Source organism: Mytilus californianus, unplaced genomic scaffold (genome assembly GCF_021869535.1).
Source record: "Mytilus californianus isolate M0D057914Y unplaced genomic scaffold, xbMytCali1.0.p SCAF_4, whole genome shotgun sequence".
Lineage (NCBI taxonomy): Eukaryota > Metazoa > Mollusca > Bivalvia > Mytilida > Mytilidae > Mytilus > Mytilus californianus.
The window spans coordinates 72,214,642-72,240,494 of record NW_026262690.1 but is presented as its reverse complement, the minus strand read 5'-3'; the positions used below and the strand labels follow the sequence as shown (position 1 = coordinate 72,240,494).

Sequence of the window (25,853 nt, the reverse complement as noted above, 5' to 3'; positions counted from 1 at the left end):
CTATTTTTATTGTGCAGCAATAATATTTTGAATATTTTTCTCTCAATCATGGACACTTTCTTTATATTGTAGTTACGTTCAACAATCAAAACGTAATACACAAAAATAAAAGAGCAGACGAAAAACAAAAAAAAAAAATAACAAAAAAAAAAAAAAAAAAAAAAGTCCTTTAGAAAATGTCAAAATCAAAAGCTCAAACACATCTAACGGATGGAAAACAACTGTCATATTCCTGACCTGGTACAGGCATTTCCTTATGTAGACAATGGTGGATTAAACATGATTTTATAGCTTGCTAAACCTCTCACTTGTATGACAGTCGCATAGAATTCCATTATATTGACAACAATGTGTGAGCAAAACAAACAGACATAATAGGTAAAAACGTCAAAAATTGGGGTACAGCAGTCAACATTGTAATATAATCTTAATCACTATAAAAACAAATAACTGTTTCAACAAAGAAACAAAAAATGGCATATAGAAAAAGTACATAAGCAAAAATGAAAGACAAGAACTCAAAATTGACCATAGCACAATAACACAATGGCGGGATGTATAAGTACCGATCCACGTCTTAAATATATAATCAAATATGGATAAACAGTAAAGGTTAAAAATATACAAGGACAACAACGGGGGAACTTTAACACGTAATTAAGATGATACACAACGCCAGTACCTAGAATCTATACTTTAAGACCATCATGTATCATTTGTGAAGTTTACACGGAATATTTATCAACAAGGTCTTGGTTTCTTCCAATGAACTTTTTTAAAAACAGGACGAGACGTTCTTTGACATAACCTTGGCTCATCAACTTTCTGCTTAGACACTGTAACGTTTTATCAAGTCTGAGTAGTAGTTGCAAGCTCTTGAATACCAAATAAGTTTGGAAATTTATATCCAATATGCAGGTGAAGTTGGTATATTGCTGCTAAGGTCGGGAAAATTCATAATTACAAAATTCAGTCAGAAAAGTTTGGATTGTTAATGAAAAGAGCATCATCAATATATCTGAATGTGAAATTAAATGATCGGGTTTCTTTGATTTTCTTGTTTTTGACAAGTGTCTGAATGAACTCCGACTAATATGAAAATAAGAAGAGGTCGGCAAGGAGAGGCGCACAGTTCGTTCCCATAGGAATGCCGACAACTTGCTGAAAAAGTCTACCTCCAAATTCAACAAATGTGCTGTCAATGAGAAACTTCAGCATACTTATCACTTGCTCGTCTGTGAAGCGTGTTTTACCATGTTTTACCTTTTGTTAACTATTAACAAAATATGTCGTATTTTATCCCAAAGCAATAAATTTATAGCAAATGCTGCCATTTTTATATATTGAAAACAATTATCAAAAAGTTTAGAATATAGAAATAAGGCGATGTGGTATGATTGCTAGTGAGACAACTATCCACCAAAGTTGAAATGAAGTTGATGTAAGCAATTATATGCAACTTTACGGCATTCAACAATGAGAAAAACCCATACTATACAGTCGGTTATAAAAAGCCCTGACATGAAAAATGTGAAACAATTCAATTGAGAAATTAAAGGCATAATTCATAACAAAACAATTTAAAAAAAAAGTGACAGACATGAACCAACGACAACCACTGACCTACTGACCTCGGGACACACAGACAAAGAATGTGGCGGGGTTAAACATGTTTGTGAGCGCTCACCCCTCCCATAACCAGAGACAGTGGTGTTACAGCACAACAGAAAAACATAAGGTATTACAGCACAACATAAAAACAAAACATAAGAAGTAGTTAAAAAGGACTTAACTCATCAGATCGATGCAAAGCAGAAAAACATCAAACAATGAGACAGACCAGACGTAGCAGGGTACTTATACATTCCTTACAACAAAAAAGACACAAAAAATACAGATCCGAGAGTATTCGCATTTACTGACAGCTAGGTGAAAGTTCATAACAACGTTTACTAATACATAAAGTCATGTATCATAGATACAAAGATTTGAGTAGTAAATTTGGTTGTGCCTGTAGAAAACTTTAAAATGGTATTGCACATCCTAAATTTTAGGGTAATATTGTACTAAAAGCGCGGAAATCACCATGTGATCCGTGTAAACTTATCGAACCTTTGAACAGACTTACAAAGTTATTAGTAAAGGTTATCTTATTAATGTTGTAATAAGATCTTTGAATATTGTTTTCATTGGCACTAGCATCGATTTTGTCATCAACAAATTAAAACATAACTTAATTTGAATTCTTTTCGAATGGTTTTTTGGGATGTTTATATACACACCCACGTTCATTTTCTATTTAGAAATTGTTTTATCTATACATAACATCATAGATATAAGAAGATGTGGTATGAGTGCCAATGAGACAACTCTCCATCCAAGTCAAAATATATAAAAGTAAAACATTATAGGTCACAGTACGGTCTTCAACACGGAGCCTTGGCTCACACCGAACAGTAAGCTATAAAGGGCCCCAAAAAATAACTAGTGTAAAACCATTCAAACGGGAAAACCAACGGTCTAATCTATATAAAAAACGAGAAACGAGAAACACTTATGAACCACATCAACAAACGACAACAACTGAACATCAGATTCCTGACTTAGGACAGGTGCAAACAAATGCAGCGGGTTTAAACGTTTTAATGGTTCCAAACCTTCACCCTTTTTCTGAAACAATAGTGTAACATCACAACATAGAAAGACACACTATAAAATATCAACTGAAATAGCTTAACTCAATCAAAGGACATATTAACACCATTGACAATACACTGAACAAATAAATTTGACCTATGACACAATGTAAATACAAAATAAATAAACTAAGGGAAGAATAATAAAAATAACATGTTATATCGGTAAGAAATGTTAAACAATTAAAGAAAAACAAAATGCTCGAACAAAAATACCATCCATTTGCAATAACTTTAAACACAGGTAAATGAAAATAATTTTGTTGTTAGGTATACGTGTACAGTACCAATAGAGAAAGGAAATATTTTTACAAAATAAATAATATTGATACAAAATAAATAAACTAAGGGAAGAATAATAAAAGTAACATGTTATATCGGTAAGAAATGTTAAACAATTAAAGAAAAACTATATGCTCGAACAAAAATACCATCCATTTGCAAAAACTTTAAACACAGGTAAATGAAAATAATTTTGTTGTTAGGTATACGTGTACAGTACCAATAGAGAAAGGAATTATTTTTACAAAATAAATAATTTTGATGTTCATAGTACGAAGTGAAAATACATATTTATTATAAGGTTAAATCTTAACTATCCTACTGCCTGTCGTTACTTTTATTTTGGCATTGCACAAGATAACTTACTATTTTTAATATGTACCACCTTACCAAGTATTTAGTATAAGGAAAAATTTTCACTTCTGTACTCGTACTATGAATAGCAAATGTATTTTGTACAAAATGTTTCTGTACTCCTTACAACAAAATTATTATATTTAAATGTACTTGTGTACGTTACTTTATTTAACGCCATTTTGTCCTAGGTTAAAGTTGTCTTTTTGACATTGAAACATCTTTTTTATTTATATTGTGTCACAGATCAAACATTCGTTCAGTGTATATTCACTTGTTTTTGTGTATTGTATTTTTGATCGAGTTAAGTCATTTCAATTGATATTCTATTATGTGTGTTTTTATGTTGTAATGTTATACCACTGTTTAAGGTTAGGGTGAAGGTTGGCGCCTGTTAAAACGTTTAAACCCGCTGCATTTGTTTGCACCTATCCTTAGTCAGGAACCTGATGTTCAGTGGTTGTCGTTTGTTGATGTGGTTCATAAGTGTTTCTCGTTTTTTTATATAGATTAGACCGTTGTTTTTCCTGTTTGAAGGGTTTTACACTACACTAGTAATTTTGGGGCCCTTTATAGCTTGCTGTTCGGTGTGAGCCAAGGCTCCGTGTTGAAAGCCCTACTTTGACCTATAATGGTTTACTTTTTCAAATTGTGACTTGGATGGAGAGTTGTCTCATTGGCACTCATACCACATCTTCTTATATCTATCTAAGACTTAAATATCAATCAATACACATCCAACTTCCAATGGAATTAGTGTAATAAAAGACTCTTAGTAATAGTCTGAGAAAAACATAATCTTGTGCAACGCCAAAATATAGGTATCGACAGATTGTAGTAACGTGAAAGTTCATATGTGTATAACAATAATATTTAGTATGAATGTAGCTTACTTAAAACAAAATCATTATAACTTGAGTTTTGAGTTTTATTGTAGATGGCAGTATGTTGACCTCAAGATGTATTTTGGTTTTTTGTGTTGTCATATTGTCGAGGGGCGTAAAGGGGGGGTATCTGCACGGAAGAACGCGAAATAGAATTGTCATTTCACAATGAACGAACAATTAAAAATTTCTTGCACGTTGATATTTTTACCGATTTCACGAAACACGATGAATAACGAACCTTTTTCACAGTTGCACGTAAAATAAAAATGGCAAAACACGTTGCACGTGAAATAAAAATGGCAAAACACGTTGCACGTGAAATAAAAATGGCAAAACACGTTGCACGAAAATAACCCTTTACCACCCTCATTGTCGTGTACCTGTTAGTTCCTTTATTTATATATAAACCGTTTCTCGTTTCTCGTTTTTTATATAGATTAGACCGTTGGTTTTCTAGTTTGAATGGTTTTACACTAGTAATTTGTTGGGGCCCTTTATAGCTTACTGTTCGGTGTGAGCCAAGGCTCCGTGTTGAAGACCGTACTGTGACCTATAATAGTTTACTTTTATAACTTTTGACTTGGATGGAGAGTTGTCTCATTGGCACTCATACCACATCTTCTTATATTTATATACATTATGCCTTAATATCTCAAATTGTTTCCACTGAATGGATTTTTCTGCATCAATAAAAGACACTGACTTGCAGATACAAACTGTTAAATTTTAAGGTCAAGTATCAAGTTAACCATGGACTTTGGACTTAAGTGTCGCTCAGAACATCTCTGATAACTGCTAAATTTGGTTTTCTTTTTTAACGAATTTAAAAAAAAAATGTTCAGCACACGTCAAAACAAAAGTAGAATTTATCTGTGTTCATATAACAATTAATGTTTTACAATTTTCGTTTTATTTGATTAAAACAAAAAATTGTATTTATCTTTTTAAAAAAAATTCCTTCCGTAAGAAATGTCAACGAGTTGAATGAGTACTGTATGTTTTTCCCCTTGTCATCTGCATACATCATGTACATTGAAATCAATATTTAATTTGTTATCGACATAATATAAGCCGATTTAAGGTCTATATACAAGGTATCAACGATTTCAAGGTTTTAACGATTTTTTTAGTGTTCTTCAAAAATAATTCGAAGGAATTTCAGCTGCTTAGGTGAGCATTAAAGATTAACCCGAAACGTTTACATGGTAAATGTTATTGTAAGTTTTATGCAAAACTAGCAACTTTTGAGTATGACCTTGCTCCTTTCATATGTCTTTACAACTTCACGAATTGTTAAAATAATAAAAAAAAAAGATGCAGGTTATGTAAGATAAATCATCCAAAGCAAATGAAATGTAAACAAAATAAGATAAGTCTTTGATGAGGAAATAAAATTGATAACACAAACATACTACGCATGGAATAACTTCTATGAAACTTTACATGGTATGTGCAAAAGTCAAGATACTTATTATGCAACACATGGTAGTGAATAATACTATATAAAGAAACTTGATGATGATACAGCAACATAACCATCGACATGACTCGAGGAGTGTTCACTCTTTTACTGGTTGTCTGTGTGGCAGGTAAGTTGATTGACTTACTGTTGGGCATATCCATGTCATAAATTTTATATGATTTTTCACTTATTTTAATTGTCGAAAGTGCAAGGCTAGTTTCTTCATTTTTAATATTACATTTTATTTTCTTATAATTGCACTCTCAAAAACGCAAGGTTTACCTGCAAAATATTATTGTATATTGTGATATTTTTCTATGCCTTGAAAACTTCGGATTTCAAAGTGTTTTTTTTTTTCTATGCAGACTGCTGAAAAGAAAGATAACTCTTTAAAAAAACAAGCTAAGCTGCTGTTTTTTTAATCACACGTGGAAATTGTCCATATAGGAGAGATATGTTAATTATTCTGTGTCTAAAGATTTAAGGGTTTTTTTGTGTGTTTATCGGCGAATAAACATAGTCAATAATGATGATGGTTCTAAAAATGATAATCCAAGATAAATGTAATTATTATTTTCATCAGTTTTATTGTATGTGTATAAAGGGGGTACAAAAATTTCATGCCGAATGTTTCAATATTTAAGAAATTTTGGAAAACTGATAGGGTGGATTCGTTTTATTCTACATTTTGATATGACTCACCAGACATATATTCTAAACCTTATATCGAGAGAAAAAAAAACTGCTTATTTAAGTTTGTTTAATTTTAACCTGACATTAAAGCATCAAATTGTAAATTCTATCAAGATAAATGATGGATGTTGTGCCAAGTCTCGTCGTTTACTATTTTCTGTTTACTAGTGTCTTCATCCTTTAAAGCAGATTTTTTTTTTCATTTTCTCTTTATTTATGTGTGGATTAGAGTTAATACAGTTGGTCTTTTGTTATAACCGGCCAATTTTGTAAGCTGTAAAAATATGATAACATAAAATTGTCATTTTCGATATTTCATTACAGCCACTATCACCGAAGGATATGGCTCTTACCGTCATGGGGGCATACTAGGACATACTGGATTATATAAGAACCATCTTAATAGTTACAAGGATCTGTTAACTGGATATGGCAACGATTACGCTGCAGGTCACATTCAACACTCTGGTGCGTATGTTAATCTTATTTTCTTATAAAATGTTGAGGAATTGATTGATAACTTATCCTTAAATTGTGTATAAAATAATACAGTTATAAACATTTGACCATTTCACATAATTTTATTGGATGACAATGCAACCAATAACATATACGTATCAGTATATTTAAGGATGTTCGCTCCTCATGTTTTTGATTGTTTGCTAGATATTCGGAATTCTCTGGTTTTATCCATGTAGTGCCATTAAAAGGTTTGCCTGCTAACCCCTTCTCTTCTTTTCTTTATTTCATTACATATAGTTTCAAAAACCATATTTAAAAATCTTATAAAATCTTTCATTGTTTTTGAAAGAAATAAGGTGCCAATGTTAAATGTTTAAAAAACTAGAGAGAATCATTCCCCGCCCAATTTTCAATGGCTTATATCTCGAAAACAAGCACACGGACCCTTCATTTTTTTCTGCTTTTTTGTTCCTTCATTTATATACTATCAATTTATAACAGTGTTTTAAAAAGCTTGTTATTTTGAAACAGAGTAGCAAACATCCTTAAGTGAAAACAAATAACATTCATTCGTAGATATCAAAAAACATTCACGGCAGGTAAAAAACAACTTTTGCACAATTGTTGACAAAAATCTATGATTTGATTATTATCGAATGCAAAAGCTGTGATTTGTTGAGAATGTAAAAAAATAAGATTTATGAAATTTTCACCTCTTACTAAAGAGGTTCATTAAAATAAAATCTATAAACTTGAAGTACGGAGTGCTATATTCTTTTGCCTTTAACCAATTTAAACAACATTAACCAAACAATTAATCAAAACTTGTATATTAGTATGCTTATTTTATTCGGGATTCAATGCATATTTACTTTTAACTTAAGACATTTTTGTCTTTTAGGGACATCTCTATTCAATCTATTGAGTGTCATGATAACTATTTCTTTATATTCTTGCAGGACATTTTCATAAAATAGTGGTCGGACGTCTTTATAGGCGCTTCCATCAATTCGGTATTGATCTGATTGGAAACGGCCTCCGCTACAAAAACTACTGTAAGTAAATATATAGTATTTCAATGAGGCTACAAGAATAGGAATTCTGGTATCTTCATAATCGTGGGCGCCAGATTTTAAATAAAGATGATTTTGACAATTTATTTTGTAACCGCTGAGATGCAATTTAATGTAAAATTATGCATAGAAAAAATGAAGAATTTTTACTTTTTCAGTTTGTCCTTTTTTTTTAAATCATGTTTTGGATTAATTATTATTCAATTTTTATGCTTCTGCATTTCCTATACTTGATGTCGAGCACCTCTGATAAGAAATACATTTTTGAAATTAACATATGATGTACCAGATTTAAGATGGTTTTATTTATTTTTCGATTACACACTACGAGATATAGATAAGTAAGCAAAGACTAAATCAAAGCGTCAGAACAGACAAGGAAAACAATCTTTACAAAAACAAGACGAGAAAACAATTAAATAAATAAATAAATGTAGACACAGACTATAAGAGACATGTCTATAATAGTAAACAAAATAAAAATCTCTACATTTTAACTACAAAATCAATTTATTTATGGGAAGAAAATAAAATCAGTTATTCAATTTAATTGATATTTTCACAGATTATGCACGTAAATGTGAACCCCTGAAGTTATACAATGCATTCAGTGCATGTTTTAATGACAATGGATCGATAGGAGATTGCTTCCCGGGTCTTATAAAGACTGGGCTGATTGGACATCGCCACGCCTACCAGAAATATGGTCGTAGCTTTGGACTTGGGGTTAAATTTGTGAGGAGAGGAATTATTTATCATGAAACCGGTCAGTAAAGAAAAACATCAAACTTTTTATGACTTTTTTGTATGCTTATGGATTTCTTCCCTAGCCTAAATTATCATGTAATATGATTTTTATCATTTTGGCTAATCTAATCAATGTTATGAAGTTTTTATATGACAATTTTATGGTCAATTTTATCTGTTTACAATACACATGTATGTACGATAGCATATAAGTTATTTTCATTTTAAACAGTATTTTGTAATGCGAGGGGAGAAAATTTAAAGATTTGAAAGTGCATGCATGTGAATTTTACTTTCTTAACATATGTTGAATATTTTTATCCTTGCAATACTTTAAGAAAAAAAGGTTTCTAGCATTATCTTACAATTCTATATTCTTATCAAAATCTGTTTTTTTTTCAGTTTACCATTACCATGTAAGGTCATTGGAATTTATATGGACAATGACATCTTGTTATAATGCCTTCCATCATGCAAGCATTTGTGTGCCAAAATTACAAAAGCAAGGTTTGATTGGAGCACCCCATCCTTTAACTGGTGTTGTTGGAGGAACTACTGGTTACCATGGCTTTAAAATAGTAAATGGTCGTTTCAGCTACCATGGACATGGTAATATTATACAAAGACTTATCGTTCTATAAGATAGATTCTGATTGACGCAATTAGAACAATAGTTATTTCCCCTTTGTCACCATGTTAGAGGCCTACATGCTAAAATTCTTTCATTATCAGCCAAATTCGTCTTGTTATACTGACCGCTGGACTTTATAAAATGTTGTTTCGGAACCATTTAATTTTTATAGGCCTCAATTAATGCATTTACGATCTAGTAAGGATCTGCAACTCATTAAACTTGTTTATTTTACATGTCTCTATTAAGTTAGTCAAATAAGAAAATCCACCATTTCTCCGCCAAAATGGCGACAAAGGGAACAACTCAAACTCAAAAAACGTCAGTTCGAAACTTATATATACAGGAGTAATACCACCATTGTTTTCACCTACTAGTCTTTGTTAAGGTAAATAGGGTGTCTTCCTTCATCTTGGATTTTGAAATACCAGAAAACAGTCGGTCTAGATCTTTAATAAAATGTGCAAATTTTGAGAGTAACAGGTAATTCACGTGTAAGAATTTTCATTTCAATAAAGAAAATGACATGTTTTATTATATTTATGGTTGTATTTTACAAAAAACAGAATACTTTTGTTTGAAACATTTTTTTCTAACTTTGCCACATGAGGGGAGGCAACTCAAATGTAAGGGCAGAAAATTCAGATAAAGTTACTTTTACAATAGAATGTGTTTGGAATTTACTTATTTTATTATGTAGCAAGAAAACGGGTCCCGTGACCCCATTTTTTCTTTTTCTTATTTGAAAGCATAATACTAGAGCTATCTTCTCATATTTTATCTCAAAATTCTATGGTGTAGTTTTCGTTTTATGGCAGAAAATTGGGTTTTCCATGCATAATCTATACAAAATCTGTCAATTTTGCACAACCTGTAGCGTAAAAATAAGCCCCGTGACCCATTCTTTTTATTATTTTTTTTAAATCATGATATAAACTTCATTTTAGCAAATTATTAAAAAATTCTATGGATTATAATTTAGACACCCCATCTACCTTAAATTGGCTTTTACAAAATATTGCGCAGAACCTATCTTTGTTTCCAATAAAGAAATATTTGGCATGGGGTGAAGTTTTATCCTGTCCAGTACTACACTGAAAATTTCACATAACATTTCATTGCAAATAAGATAATAACCATCACCAGAAGTAAACCAATTAAATTTTCACCGCTTTTTTTCCCTGTTAACAAGCTTTAGTAACCATGTCACCTCAAGTTTCCAAAATATTTTTATAGAAACACAAAAAAAAAAATAATGGTCCTTTGAAACACCCAAGGTATATGTTTATGACTCAGGAATGTTTTTTCTGCAATGAAATACAGGGTTAATTTCCTACAACTGTCAAATTCAAGGGAACATTTTTTTCGACCCTTTTTTGTAGAAACCGGATGTGACGTAAAAACTATCTGTTATTCATTTGATAAATAATTGATTAAATAACAAAACTAATTTACAAATAAAGAGATGTGGTATGACTGCCCATGAGACAACCGACATGACAAAATGTAAAACAATTAAAACGTGAAAACAAACAGGCTTATTTATGTACAAAACAATAAACGAAAAACAAATATGATAGACAGCGAGCGATCAACGACAACCACTGAATTACAGGCTCTTGACTTAATTAGGAAGGCACATACAGAATATAACGGTGCTACAGTTTTTCAAATGCTTAACCCTCCCCTAATCGTGAGTAGTGCATGGCATAACAGCACAAAACAAGAACATACTAGTATATTTTTAGTATGCCTATTTTTTATAATTAATTTCAGCGTACAAGTTAAGCTGCAGTAGAACTCGTTTTTACAGTGTGTGGAATAAATGTTACACCCAATATCACAGTGTGGGTCGGTGCTTTGGATATCTTCAACAGCAACATCTATTTGTGTCTTATTCTTCAAGTTCAATAGGTACCTAAGATTTCATATTATGGATTTAATTTGATCACGAATTATTTCTGTTTGTTGTATCAATATTATTATTTAGTTCATAAAATTCTACTTTCAAATACGAAACTAGTTTTTATGTCATTACTCACATATTCAAAAGTATTGATGTAGCGTATCAAGATGAATAAGATTGGTCATTTTCAAAACAAAAACACTTTTAAAAGAATCGGACTTTTCAATATGCCAAAACTGTTATTCTCATAAACATCTTTAATCCACTCAATGTTGTTAAAATGCAAGACAATAAGCTTTTTATGAAAGACTGATTGTTGGTCTTTAACGCCACTTTCAGTAAACAGGCCTTTTCTCATGGTGGCTAGATTTTATTGGTACAGGAAGAAGGAGTACCCGAAAAACACCATTGCCTTTTGGCCGAAAAAATTGTTTTCCTTATCAGTTAAGATCGAATTTGAGCGTACCTTGCTTCGAGTGGGGTACCAGCTAACAACCCCAGTGACGACAAGCTAGACTAAGTAATAACTGCACTGCATACGGACTACTTAGACCACTCGACAACGAGATGGTTATGATTAATACATACTTCAGTCGATGATTTTTAAGAATTCGTTTTAATATTGAAATCTGAATCGTTCTAAATCTCCATTAGTTGTTCATGACTTCTTTTAAATACCATGCTTACATTTCTAACTAATGAAACTACAATGCACTTGTAACTATGTCATTTATATATAACAACAAATGAAATTAAACAGCAAATGCAAATGCAAAAATTATTAGAGAAGATTAAGCCAGTTTATTCTGAAAGAGGATAATTATATAAATAATTGCGTCATACAATAAAATCTGACATTGAATATAAATGGATTCTAAGATATTACATGATTCATACTCACAAGTGTTCATACTTCAGTCGGTATTTTTTTAACACATCGTGTTCATATCTAAATGAGCTCAATATGCAAATTAAATCAAATCGTGCGATAAAATAACAGTTTTTTTCTTCTGGAGGTTGAACATTGTTCTTTTGAATATTATATGTAGTTAATAATTTTTTTTTTTGAAAACAAAGTCTTATGAAAACATTTCGTAAATAAAATCCTAAAAAAAAAAGAATTGAGAAAAAAGAGGCATTTACTCTATTTGTGTAATGGATATTTTTAAAGAAATACTGAAATTGTAAATTTTTCGTTTTCATGTAGGATACCATGGATATGATCAACTTGGATTCAAAATAGTTCATGGAGGATTCTCATATCACGGAAAAGGTAAAATAGTAAAAAAATTCTGGCGAAGAGTGTATCTAATTGCACAAACATTTACATTTTACATTTTAAAAGTAAAGGTTGTGATTTGGGGGATACTTGATGCTTTACGTAATTCTAAAATTTCACACAAGGAAAATTCGTTTGCATATGATTTATGACTTAACTTTATTTTTAATAGCTTTTTTTTGAATGTGTAAACATACTAGTACTTTTTTAAAATCCGTCTCTTATAGTTCTTTTTAGAATGGCATTAATAATTTCAGAAGTTCATTTTTACAATATGAAATTTGTAAGGGTACTTAGTCTATTGATTGTTATTGTATTGTGTTGTATGATAACTCTTGTGAATTAAGGATTTTTTATAATTACAATGAATTAACTATCAAATACTTAAATTTCAGCTTACACACTGAAGTGTAGTGAGAGTAGATTTTATAGACTATGGGATGATTGCTACGGACATTACCACAAAGGCAGTGTGTGCTTTGACAGACTCTATAAACAGGGTCTATTTGGTAAATATTTTTTATCGCTTCTATTATGCACTTAGAAAGTAATTGAATTCCTATTGATCAGTGAGATTATTTTAATGCACCAATAGCGGTTTCAGTCTTTGCCCAAACCATTGCATTAACAAAATGGTATCAATAAAGGTACATTAAATGGGGGTATACGTCAATGTCAACAATAACCCAACGACACAGAAATTTAAAAGTTATCTTGCGTACAATCTTCAATGATAGACAGATGTCTTTACAATATATCAAGCGCTAAATAGCGATATGGAAGTAGGGGGACATAAGTCAAGAATCCCATTGATGTTAGTACCCAATGGTTAAAACTACTTCCGGAAATATTTTCAAAAAATGATTTAAATGGAAAAAAACAGCCATAAATTCACCCGAAGAAGGAAGACATGGCTACATGTAGAAGTGCCGTTGACATTTTTTTTTTTAGCTTTTTTATATATATAAACATATGGAACCTTAAGCATTTACGGTTAACACCAGATTAAAGGGATTTTAATCTACGAATCGCCTAAAATAGATTTATTATAAATTGTTAAATATGTGGTGATGATTTTTATTTGACAGAATTGCTTGATACAAATTTATCTTTTAAAGGTTACCATATAGACAGTGGCTATGCAAGTGGTGATTTTGATTACCTTGGCTATTACAACAGTCATCACGGTTTCCATTTAGTTAATGGAGGATTCACTTACAAGCATGTCGGTAATGTGCTGAAAACAAATTATTTAGGATTTGTATAACAATACTACTTTAGAATTAAGTAATTTCATGTTTGTAGCATGTAAATATAGTTATAAGAATTGGATGCTCTTTTTTGTAAATTATTAGGGTTATAAAAGCGTTGATCGAGCGCACATTTAAGTATGTAACGGTGCTTCGGTCAACTCTTTTATACTCTAATAACATTACAAATAAAAAAAGGAATTCAATCCTTAAACACATATACATAAACGTATTAAAACTAAGAAATAGAAAAGGTGAAAGGATGGATGGCAAAACAGTTTGAACTATATAAAACTCTAGATCCCCATTCAATGGTAAATACAAATGACAAGCTCTTAAATTATGCCTGATGAAGGGATATAACTCTGTTTGAGCTGTATTAGAATAACTCAAACGATATCAATTTTACTGCACAAGATGCGCATTTCGACAATCGATGTCTCTTCTAGAAAGTAGAGCATAATGATTGATAGTTTAAGATGCGCCCGGTCTCGCTCTTTTTGGAGTTGATGCGATTAACTAAGTTTATTTTTTAAATACGATTTGTACCTTTTTAACGGATTTATGTTATTTGAATATCGACAACGATCTGGGTCCAAAGTGGTCCTAAAATCAAATATATTTCAAACTATCTCAGACTTAAATGTTGAATATATGTTTTTTATTAGAACAATGTTGTTTTTGGTTTTGCATGAGTTAAACCGGCAAAAAATGACCGTAAATTCGTTAAACTGTGAAATCATGCAACATCATGACTACTAAGAAATAATATAGAGCTGTCGCTTTTTAAGATATTTATACAGTAAGTATACTTTAGTTTATCTATTCAAAATATTTTAATGATGATTGTGCTCTACGATAATTTAACCAAAATGTTCTTATACGGTCTATCCTTGCTAAAATCAGACAAATATCGCAGTAGGACATCATATTAAAGTCGCGACAGTCAAATTGTGTCATCAAGGCTAAGCTAATATCAAAAAGATTTGAAAAGCTTTTTTTTTCAGATGCTTAAGAAATATAATTACTGGTGAAATCAAGCAATGCTTTATTTTAGGTGAATTAACAAGGCCCAATGAGTCCTAATACACCTTATCCTTTTAAAAGTTGCAATGACATATTGGTTATATTTTGCTTCTTACAGCTTACAAATTGAGCTGCAATACAGACCGTTTCTACAGATCATGGCACAATTGCTACGACTCTTACCACAGTGTAGATGTATGTTTTGGACGATTGTACAAAAACCATCTGTTTGTGTCCTTAGGTAATTTGGTTTGATATCTGAAATTCCTTTTCAATTCATTTGTTGAAAACGAACATTTATCTATGCAAAATAAAAGGCTTACTTTTATAATTAGAATATTTTAAGATTTTGAAATTGATGCTGAAACATACTGTTCTGCATCACAATTTGAAATTTGAAACTAAAACTAAAACAATTGATAAAAAAATGCGAGACTTAGAAGCATATTTCTATTTTTCAAATATGTATCTCTTTATTTATATATATATTTTTAAGATAAATGAAAAACCATTGTTTATAATTTAGTTAAAATTTGAATTCGTATTTGTATGAAATGTAAGTAAGATTGGCAAATATAGTTTATTATCTTTTTAAGACCATGGAGGTACATACCCTGTACACACTAGTTACCATGGATACAAATATCTTGGATTCAAGCTACATCATAGAAGATTTAGCTATCATGGGAGAGGTAAAAATGATAAAACTATTTCCCAACATTTGCATGATTTATTTGTCTACTTATTTTAATTATGTGAAATATTAATAGGTCATACATCGACGTCCTCCTCTGTAACTAAAAGGAACAATAAGGCCATTTAAAGATATTTATCATTTTATATAGTACAATGTTTAAACCGTCACCGTTACTACCAAGCATATTTTAATTATTGATATTGTTTGCTCTGAATATTAGCACATTCTATTTTGCATTTAATTCTCGTCGTTCTAATCAATGGTTAAATTCAATAAAGTGGTAAAATTCGGTAAGATGCAACTATTATATAAAACTAAACGACGAAAGATGCATACCTTACCTGTCTGAAGCAAGGGGTGCCTCTAGCATTATTTTTAATAACTTCAAACTGTTGTGATGATATCTTTTAATGTGTTATTATTGTCTCTTTTGCTTTTTACTTGTATTATTTAAAATATTTGTTCAATATGTCTGGTTATTTAGAAAGAACAGGTTATTTTCGGGTTAATGTTAAATTCGACAAAACTATAGTTTTTTTTTTTATCGAATTAGATAGATGAATTTAAATTTCATTCTATAGCAGAACGGAATAGTAACATGTACGATTAGTATCAAAATGACATCTTTTTTCAGCCTACAGACTGAAATGTAGTACAAGACGTTTTTATAAACTATGGGACGACTGCTACTTCCACTACCACAGCAGAAATTTGTGCTTCAACAAAATCTATAAACAACACTTCTTTGGTAAATACATATATGTTCAATAATAAATTTCTTTTTATTGAAATATTTAAAAAAAAAAACAACAAAATAAAGCACTTATTCCATTGTTAAACCAGACTACGCATCGTTAATCTTGTTAGTCATATTAATTCGATATATTCTTTCAGCCAAAATGATCATACTAGTTTGAATATACATAACGCAGGTTTTTAGACGATTTTTGCTTTCATTATCTTTAATTAATCCTTGTAATATCATTTCAAGGATATAGTGTAAAACTATGTATGCTTTCATTTTAAAATATGCTTTCTTTCGAAATACTTTAAAGACTACTACCATGATTCATCTTCTATTGTGCACGGGGGTGATTACATTAACGACTTTGGATACTACAAGGCTCATCACGGATTCAGTATTGTAAACGGGGGATTTTCCTACAACGGAGTAGGTGAGTTCCTTTGTTATATTAGATTTTAATACTTTACCAAATCACCAATACAAATTCGTAATTAATTGAGACATAACGCATAATTGTTGTATACAAATTATATATTAGTTTCGTGCATCAAAGCCATACAAGAAGAACCAAATACACCTTTGAGAAATCAATCCTTTTTCATAGACAAATTCATATCTTTAAATAAGTAAATATTTTATTATAAATAAGAAGATGTGATATGAGCGCGAATGAGACAATTCTTCATTCAAGTCGCAATGTACAAAAAAGTTAACAATGATATTTCAAGGAAAGGCCTTCAACACGGAGCCGTGGCTCACACCGAACTGCAAGCTATTATAAAGGGCCACAAAATGACTAGTGTAAAACAATTCAAACAGGAAAAACAACGGTCTAATCTATATAAAAAACGAGAATCAAGAAACACCAATGAACCACACCAACAAACGACAACCACTGAACAACAATATTTTATTAGTTTGTATGTTTTTAAATTGATGTAATTGTTTGGTTATTAGTAAATATCTGGATATACAATACATATATATTGGTAATTAACACATTTAATCAAATGCTATATCACAATGTTTCAGCTTACAAGCTCAGTTGTAGCAGAACACGTTTTTACAAAGCTTGGAGATCTTGTTACGGCACTTATCATAGTGTAGATGTATGTTACGATCGATTGTTGAACGACCATCTTTTTGTGGCCCTAGGTAATTTATGATGATGGTTTTAACTGTAAAAGATCTATACTTTTGCAAGCGATATTACATCTAATTACATTGTAATTTTGCAATATTTACGTTTATAAACTATAATTTTTTACGCTACTATTTTTTAAAAATGTCTAAAAATTTTCACTTTGTCACGGTATAAAAAACGTGCTTTTCCATTCCTTTTTTCCTTAAACTATATAATATGAAAACCGTTTTTTATTCGTGAATACAACATTTAAAACAAAAATATGCCTGACATTAAAGTATGTTTACAGACGTAACATAAGTTTCATTTCTATTTTTATAGAAAGTGGTCAAGGATACCATCTTACTTTCAAAATTTAGACTTAGAAGAATATTTGTATTTTTCAAATTATAATTTGGTTAAAGATTAAATTCGTATTGATATGAAATCTAAACTAGATTTGCAATTATAATTCATTATCTTTTTAGACCATGGAGAAACATACCCTGTACACACTAGTTACCATGGATACAAATATATAATTTGGTTAAAAATTAAATTCGTATTGATATGAAATCTAAACTAGTTTTGCAATTATAATTCATTATCTTTTTAGACCATGGAGATACATACCCTGTACACACTAGTTACCATGGATACAAATATCTTGGATTCAGGTTAAATCATAGACGATTTAGCTATCATGGAAAAGGTAAAAATTATAAAACTATAACCTTACATTTATTTGCATTTTTATTTTAATTATGTGTATCATTAATAGGAAATGCATTGACTTGCTCCTCTGTAACTAAAAGGATCAATAAGGGCATTTCATGAGGTTTATATTTTATTTTGTATAGTCCAATGTTATTATTAAGCATTAATTGTAATTTTAATGCAATTCGATTATAATGATGATTTCATTGGACGTTGACATATATTTGAAGGGTTAGATTCCATGTTATACCAGTCCGTAACCAAGAAATTAGCTTTTGATTTCGAAAATTTTTTGGTATCTAATTTCTCAAAAAAATGTACAAAAAAGTCACATTTTTTGCCTCATAATCTTCTTTTTGTCAATATTCAAACCATTCAGAAGAGCACGAAAAGTATACTAGTAAATACTTCTCGTGATTATGTTTGAAATCAGGAGTATACCTATGACGTCAAATTGTATAGATGCCAAAGACGATGTAACAGTTTCGCGGACTTTTCCATTAATGGCATTTTTAAGCCAAAATATTTACTAAAATGGAATTTATTTTAATATGTGGAATTGGAATGGAGATAACTGTATTGTATTTTAAGCTAGGCTAGGTAAACTCAATTTGAGACAGGAAAAATCTACGTTTTACGAAGGCCAAGCTTAAAATACAATACAGGTATTTCCTAATTGATAGCATTTGCTCTGAATATTAGCACCCTTTTTCTTAAAATGTCCTGTGCCAAGTCAGGAAAATGGCCATTAATATATTATAGTTCGTTTCTGTGTGTGTTGCATTTTAGTGTTGTGTTTCTGTTGTGTCGTTGCTCTCCTCTTATATTTGATGTGTTTCCCTCAGTTTTAGTTTGTAACCCGGATTTGTTTTTTTCTCAATCGATATATGAATTTCGAATAGCGGTATACTACTGTTGCCTTTATTTGCATTAGATGCTCTTCGTTCTGATTAGTAGTTAAATCCAATAGTTTGGTCAAATTCGGTAAGATTCAATTATCATATAAAAGTTAACGACCATTGATGCATTTTAAATCTGTCTGAAGCAAGTTGTACTGCTAACGTTTTGCTTTCAACCTTTAACTGCTGCAATTGTAATGTGTTACAATTGTCTCTTTTGCTTTTTATTTGTACTATTTTAACTATTTGTTCAATATTTCTGGTTATTAGGCTGCATAAATCAAGAAAGATCAGATTATTTTACGGTAAATGTTAAATTTTAGACAAATCACAGGTTTTCATATCGAATCAAATATCTGACCTTTCAGTCTATAGCAGAAAGGTGTAGATGCAACTTGTGAAATTGATATTCAAAATGACATTTTTTTTCAGCCTACAGACTGAAATGTAGTACAAGACGTTTTTATAAACTATGGGACGACTGCTACGTCCATTACCACAGCAGAAATTTGTGCTTCAACAAAATCTATAAACAACACTTCTTTGGTAAATACATATATGTGCAATAACACATTTTATTTCATTGAAATTTTAAAAAGAAAAATACACTTATTCAATGATTAAACCAGACTCCACATCGTTATTATTCTTGTTTGTCGTATCATTTCGAATTAATTTTTTTCGAATAAAATTATCATACTTGTTTAAAATTATATAACGCAGGTGTTTAGACGATTTTTGTTTTCAATTTTTAATTGTCGTTTTACAATCATTAAAATATAATACCGTATATGCTTTCATTTCAAAATGTGTTGTTTCTTTTAAAAATATTATAAAGATTACTACCATGATACATCTTCCATTGTGCACGGGGGTGATTACACTGACGACTTTGGATACTATAAGGCTCATCATGGATTCAGTATTGTAAACGGAGGATTCTCCTACAACGGAGCAGGTGAGTTTCCTTGCCATATCAGAGTTTACTTACTTTACCAAACCACAAATTCTGAATTAATCGGGATATAAATCATAACTGTTGTATGCAGAAGATATCTTAGTTGCATGTAAAGTCATACAAGAAAACCTAATATACCTTTGATAATCATTTTTTTTTTCATAGACAAACTTTAATATTTTATTATTTTTTTTTTCTATGTTTGATTTAATAGTTTTCCATTATTACTTTGCTTGATATTTAAGTTCATTTACTTGGTGATTATTACATGTAATCAAATTCTCTCTTTTACAAATTTTCAGCTTACAAGCTCAGTTGTAGCAGAACACGTTTTTACAGAGCTTGGAGATCTTGTTACGGCACTTATCATAGTGTAGATGTATGTTACGGGCAATTGTTGAACGACCATCTTTTTGTGGCCCTAGGTAATTTATGATGATGGTTTTAACTGTAAAACATCTTTATTTTTGCAAGTGATATTTCATCGGAGTTCATTGTGCAATATCTTCATTTTCAAATTATTCGAAATCATTTATCAATTTAAATATTTGAACTGCCTTAATATTTGCAATTTGTTTACGTATTGAACAAAACGTACTTTTTTATTCCCTTTTGCTTAAAACTGACAACTATAAAACGGTTTTAATTCCTGAATACAATTTTCTATGAATAAGTATTTCATAAAAGTATGTATACAGACGTATCATGTGTTTTATTTCTATCTTTCAAGATGGTGGCCATGGTTACCATTCTAATTATCATGGATACAAATTCCTTGGATTCAAGATACGTCACAGAAGATTTTCATATCTTGGGAAAGGTAAATTAAGTATGGTTTCAAAACAACAATGTCAAATAATTTTTTTTTGTAATTAAGTAAATATCTTTTCTCTGAATTACTAAATCAGAATTCCAGTTTTTATTATATGTAAATGTATAAACAAGTGTTCTTTCACATTTACCTGAATGTAATTGTAAACGACTACGCAAATGAATTAAAATGAACATTTAAAAACCTGAAGAAATGTTCAAATGCGAGTGTTCATTCTATAGATCAAACGACAAAAATAAGTTGGTGAAAAATACCCCAAGTTTGAAAATTAACACTTACTAAATGCTTGCTTTATGTACGAGTCTTTCAATTTCAGCTTACAGATTAAAATGTGGTAGAAGGCGCTTTTATAGACTATGGGACGATTGCTACAACACTTACCACAGCAGAAGTGTGTGTTTTGACAATCTCTTCAAACAACACATCTTCGGTAAGTATTCATATATTCAGACATTACATTTAATTTAAAAGAAACAACACATTACATGATATTTAAATACGATTTGTGATGTTAAAACTAAGACGAGTGATCTTGTGGATAAATAAATTAAGGTGCCTAATCATATCTTTTTTTTATAATTTTGGATGATAGTGTTCAGTTATTGTGTTAAGAAGATAATTTATGTTGAACTGTTAACAAAATATGCTATAGCAAGTCATATTTCACCTATCGTGAGAGCTTTAAAATATTGAGAAAAAAAAATGTTCTTTTCTATTCCTCTTCTTTTTTCCCGGTACTAATTATTTTCTATAAAAAGAAGTCCTACATTAAGAATGTACATATACGTATTAAATGTTTTTATATTGATTTTTTATAATGAAGGCTATGGACACCGTTCTCATTATCATGGATACAAATACCTCGGATTTAAGATACGTCACAGAAGATTTTCATATCTTGGGAAAGGTAAATTAAGTATGGTTTCAAAGTGGCAGTGTCACATTTCGTTCTTATTATTCAATCAGCATTTTTTTCTTTTCTATTTTTTGAATAAACATTTCAGCGGTAATGATTTTAATGCACCAGACGTGCATTTCGACAAATATATTTCAGTATTTTCATTATTTTTTAAATCCGAACTGAATACAATCTTTGAGAGCTACTAAATCCAAAAAAGGAGCAAACAAAAACCGAACCTGGACAAGGAATAAGAGATATATGCATGGGGGACATACATTCCTTAATTACAAATAATTTACAAAATATGAATTCAAAGTTTTTGAAATTTAACTGTATATACGAGTATAAATTTGACTTAATATTGATGTTTCTTTTGATAGCTAGGCAAAGGAATTTAAATTTACATTAGAAAACTTGATTATATTCTCAATTGGTTCATCTGTGCGTGTTTATTCTAAAATTCAAACGACAAAAATAATATGTTGACAAATATTCTTCAGTTTGAAACACATACCTTGCCAATGGATAGCTTACTGTTGGGTTCTTTTGACTTTTCAGCTTACAGATTAAAATGTAATAGAAGACGCTTTTATAGAGTATGGGACAATTGCTACAACCATTACCACGACAGAAGTGTGTGCTTTGACAATCTCTTCAAACGACACATCTTTGGTAACATGTTTATTTATTTAGATATTACAATTAATTTATAACAATTATCTTATTACATGTTATTTGAATATGATTTACCATGATAAAGTTCAGATGAGATATCATATGGGTAAAGAAGTTAATCATATAGAATCTGACCATGTTTTTTCATAATTACAATTGTTCATGAACATACTTGCAAAATCTCTATTGTCGATACTATGTCTAGTAACTATGAAATAAGAGTTTCTGTAAATAGATAAAGGGAATGTGTTTACATTTTGTTAAATTCACTACTCATGTATAATACACTTTGAATTTAAGATTACTATGGTGATTACGGTCATGCTCATATTGGTGCTAGTTACAATGGAGACTATGGATATTATAAAGCACACCATGGATTTAGTATTGTTGGTGGAAACTTCCTCTATAAAGGAGCAGGTAATTTTTTCTCTACAAGGTATTTAAAACTCTTTCTGTCAATGAGTAGGTATTCCAATAAAGAAAGGTGTTGTTAGATATTACGATACTTTAAAGCATTCCATGGTTGTGTATTGCCAGAAAGGATAAATTAAAAAGTCTGTAACCTACATATTTGCTGCATTTTGTTTTAAATTTAAGCGCAGAAAAAACATAGACGACTTCAAAAAAAAAATATACTTTTCAAAGTTTTTAACCATTATATTTATGCATGTATTATACAATTATGGCTTTTGTATGAGATTCAATCTACCTAACTGACATACATGTTTATCAACTAAAGGTAATGGCCGATGTCTATATATGTCTGTTCGTTGATATAACCTTACGTTGACCTCGAGTTCATATGTAAACTTTAATTGTTATATTATCAATCGAGATCGAAGCAAAACAATAAATTCAAGGATGACAGCATTAAACTAATACCACAAGTATAACTAAAACTATAAGTTGTGCTTGTTTTAGTTTGACTAAATTTCATATCACCAGGAATAATAAGAGGAAATTTCAACAAGAACTAACAAAGAATTCTCCATTATTTATGTTTTTACCAGGTTTCAAACTGAGTTGCAGCAAAGCCCGCTTTTATAAAGCATGGAATTATTGTTACCGCTCGTACCATAATGTTGATCAATGTTTTGGGAGACTTTACAATGAACATCTTTTTATAAAGTCAGGTAGTATAAAAATATTTTTGTAAATTTTTATTTACTTTTTTTATTTTTACCCTATTAACATGTAATCTGCAGTAGTACTCTAGCAAAAATTGTTAGTTTTATATTTTTATTTTCATTAATTTTCGGATTGTTTGTCTATAAATTTATCGTCGGGCTTGTTTTCTGTAATTGGCCATTCCAGCAGTTAATAAAATGATTAAAGTTTGGTCAAAATGGGTTCCTCGTATAATTTCATTCCAGGGCAAATCCTAAATTATTAAACATTTCCTAGTAACAAAAGCCATTGGACATTAAATAAATAAAAAAACAGCCCCCTACACCACCACCACATCTTCACAATAAATACGAAAAAAAAACTCAAAAGAAACCTAAAGAAAAAAGAAACAATCAAACATATCTTGTTCCAACCTAGTTTAAGCACAAATTTATTGAATTAATGTATCATTTAATTTTAAAAAGTACCTCAAATGGTTATTAATTCTATATTGTTCGAAAATTTATCAATTTCAACTGACAATTCCTTTTATATTCCTCACGAATTTATAACTTCGTCTCAGATATATTATTGTATCGCTTTCAAATGCTTGATCAAAATTAGAAACATGCGACTGAAACGTATTCCTTTATTTTAGCTGCTTAATTTGCATTATATTTATTATTTAAAGGTCCAAATTACGATTATAGTTATCTGAGAAAGAATCTATACCTTCATCAAAAGATTGCAGCTCACCATGTGCAAAGGATCCATAATGTCGCCAATTCTCACATTGGAAGGATAAACCTTGTAGCCAAGACCCATGCCAGAAATATACACGACGTAGCCAACAAACATGTTAACAGACTATCATCTGAGGCCAATAGTCACATTAAAAGGTTCTTAAAAATTGCAAATAACCATCTGTACCGTCTACAAAAACATTCTAAATCACACCTGGAATCTCTAGAAGAACAGCACAAGCGTCACCTAATGGAACGTGAACACCAACACAAAACCCATGTGATTAATAAAGAAATAATAAATACTAAACATGAACACGCAATCGCAGCGGCCCATCACTATGGCTATGCAAAGGGAGGTGTGTATGCACCCGCCGGAACGGTGATAAAGACAGTCAGCCATGGTTCTTACGGATATTACAAATAGAAATGAACGAGTAAGTGTACTATATGATTTTAATGTTTATCTAAGTTAAAGGTAACGGTAGTTTGCCGATGTTCAAATCTCATGAATTCATAAGCCAAAAATTTCCTTTATATGAACCTATTGATTCCATTATTTTCGTGGGGTCAATTTTCGTGGATGGAGGAAAAAAATGTCGTGAATTCGTTGGTACATGGCTTTACAAAAGTCTGTAAACAAGCTTATTTGTAATTTGTGATTCGTTAGACACTTAAAATTTAGGTTCACAATTACCAATTAAATCTTAGAAACTAAGTTCCAGTATTATAATGAATCCTCAGAGGTCGCTTCTTGTAAAGTGTTTATCTGTCGATGAATGGTTATCGAGGTTACTTACTAGAAATTAAACAACTTCAATCAAATTCTATTTAATGTTGCATTCTATTACAGATGTTTGCTTTAATTAGATCTTTTTATCGTTATGTTAAAGCATGAAATTTATAACGTGTTGTTTTAATTTTTTAATGAAATTTACTTTGTAACAATGTAGAGATATATCTTTTAAAAAAAATCTTTTGCAGGCCTGTACTATCTTTTAGTGTATAAATTCAAATACGAAAACCGATCGAAACCCAAATTCGAAGGCTTTTCTATGTGCTTATAAACTTAAAAAACCTCTTAAAATTACCATTGACGATCTTTGACCAATAAATGCATTATATACAATTACTCAGTTAATTTGTTATAACATAAACCTAATTCTTCTATTTCAGAATTGTGAAGGTTTGTTGGAAACTTTACATAAAAGATAAACAATAAATATATTATCAACATCTATATCGCTGTTACTTGTTTTTTCTCTCATATCTGAAATAAAATTACTACATAATTGTATTATCGGTAGCATGGTGCTGATGTGAGGGACATCAAGAGTCCAATGCATGTCTAAATATAAAAAAAGCTAGACTAACAAATTAGAACTTTTCCACCAAGCTTGCGAATTGTAAGATACGAGCAAACATTCGTCAGGTCTGAGGCAGACAAACATGTCTCGATGGGTGACATGAACACCTGTGGATTTTTACCCGGTGAACTATCACGTTAACATTCGGGAAAAAAACAAAAATACTGAACTCCAAGTCAAATTCAAATAGGGGAAGTCTATAAAATCTGACAAAATCATACGCTATCAATTTACGGAACAATTGTAACACAACTGTCATATTCCTGATTTGGTACAGGCGTTTTCCGAAGAAAATGGTGGGTTAAACCTGTATTTATAGCTAGCTAAACTTCCCACTG

At 30.5% G+C, this 25,853-nt stretch overlaps 1 protein-coding gene across 8 annotated transcripts; it reads left to right on the top strand.

Annotated features, from left to right (window-relative positions):
- Positions 1 to 5,753: 5,753 nt before the first annotated feature.
- Positions 5,754 to 25,388, top strand: LOC127738465 (uncharacterized). Of its 8 annotated transcripts, none has more exons than XM_052249722.1 (26): positions 5,754 to 5,808; positions 6,699 to 6,842; positions 7,796 to 7,891; positions 8,475 to 8,675; positions 9,059 to 9,265; positions 11,064 to 11,201; positions 12,401 to 12,466; positions 12,868 to 12,981; positions 13,591 to 13,701; positions 14,867 to 14,989; positions 15,345 to 15,440; positions 16,080 to 16,193; positions 16,501 to 16,620; positions 17,223 to 17,345; positions 17,930 to 18,025; positions 19,362 to 19,475; positions 19,768 to 19,887; positions 20,190 to 20,312; positions 20,618 to 20,707; positions 21,036 to 21,149; positions 21,543 to 21,626; positions 22,179 to 22,292; positions 22,596 to 22,715; positions 23,309 to 23,431; positions 24,097 to 24,585; positions 25,325 to 25,388. In XM_052249722.1, exons 1-25 carry the CDS (start codon positions 5,763 to 5,765, stop codon positions 24,573 to 24,575), a joined length of 3,276 nt encoding a protein of 1,091 aa, XP_052105682.1. In that variant the 5' UTR covers positions 5,754 to 5,762; the 3' UTR covers positions 24,576 to 24,585; positions 25,325 to 25,388. The 8 variants fall into 8 exon arrangements, with proteins under 8 accessions (XP_052105682.1, XP_052105681.1, XP_052105683.1 ...); XM_052249721.1 differs by having other exon boundaries at positions 12,398 to 12,466; XM_052249723.1 differs by lacking the exons at positions 21,036 to 21,149; positions 21,543 to 21,626 and having other exon boundaries at positions 12,398 to 12,466.
- Positions 25,389 to 25,853: the final 465 nt, after the last annotated feature.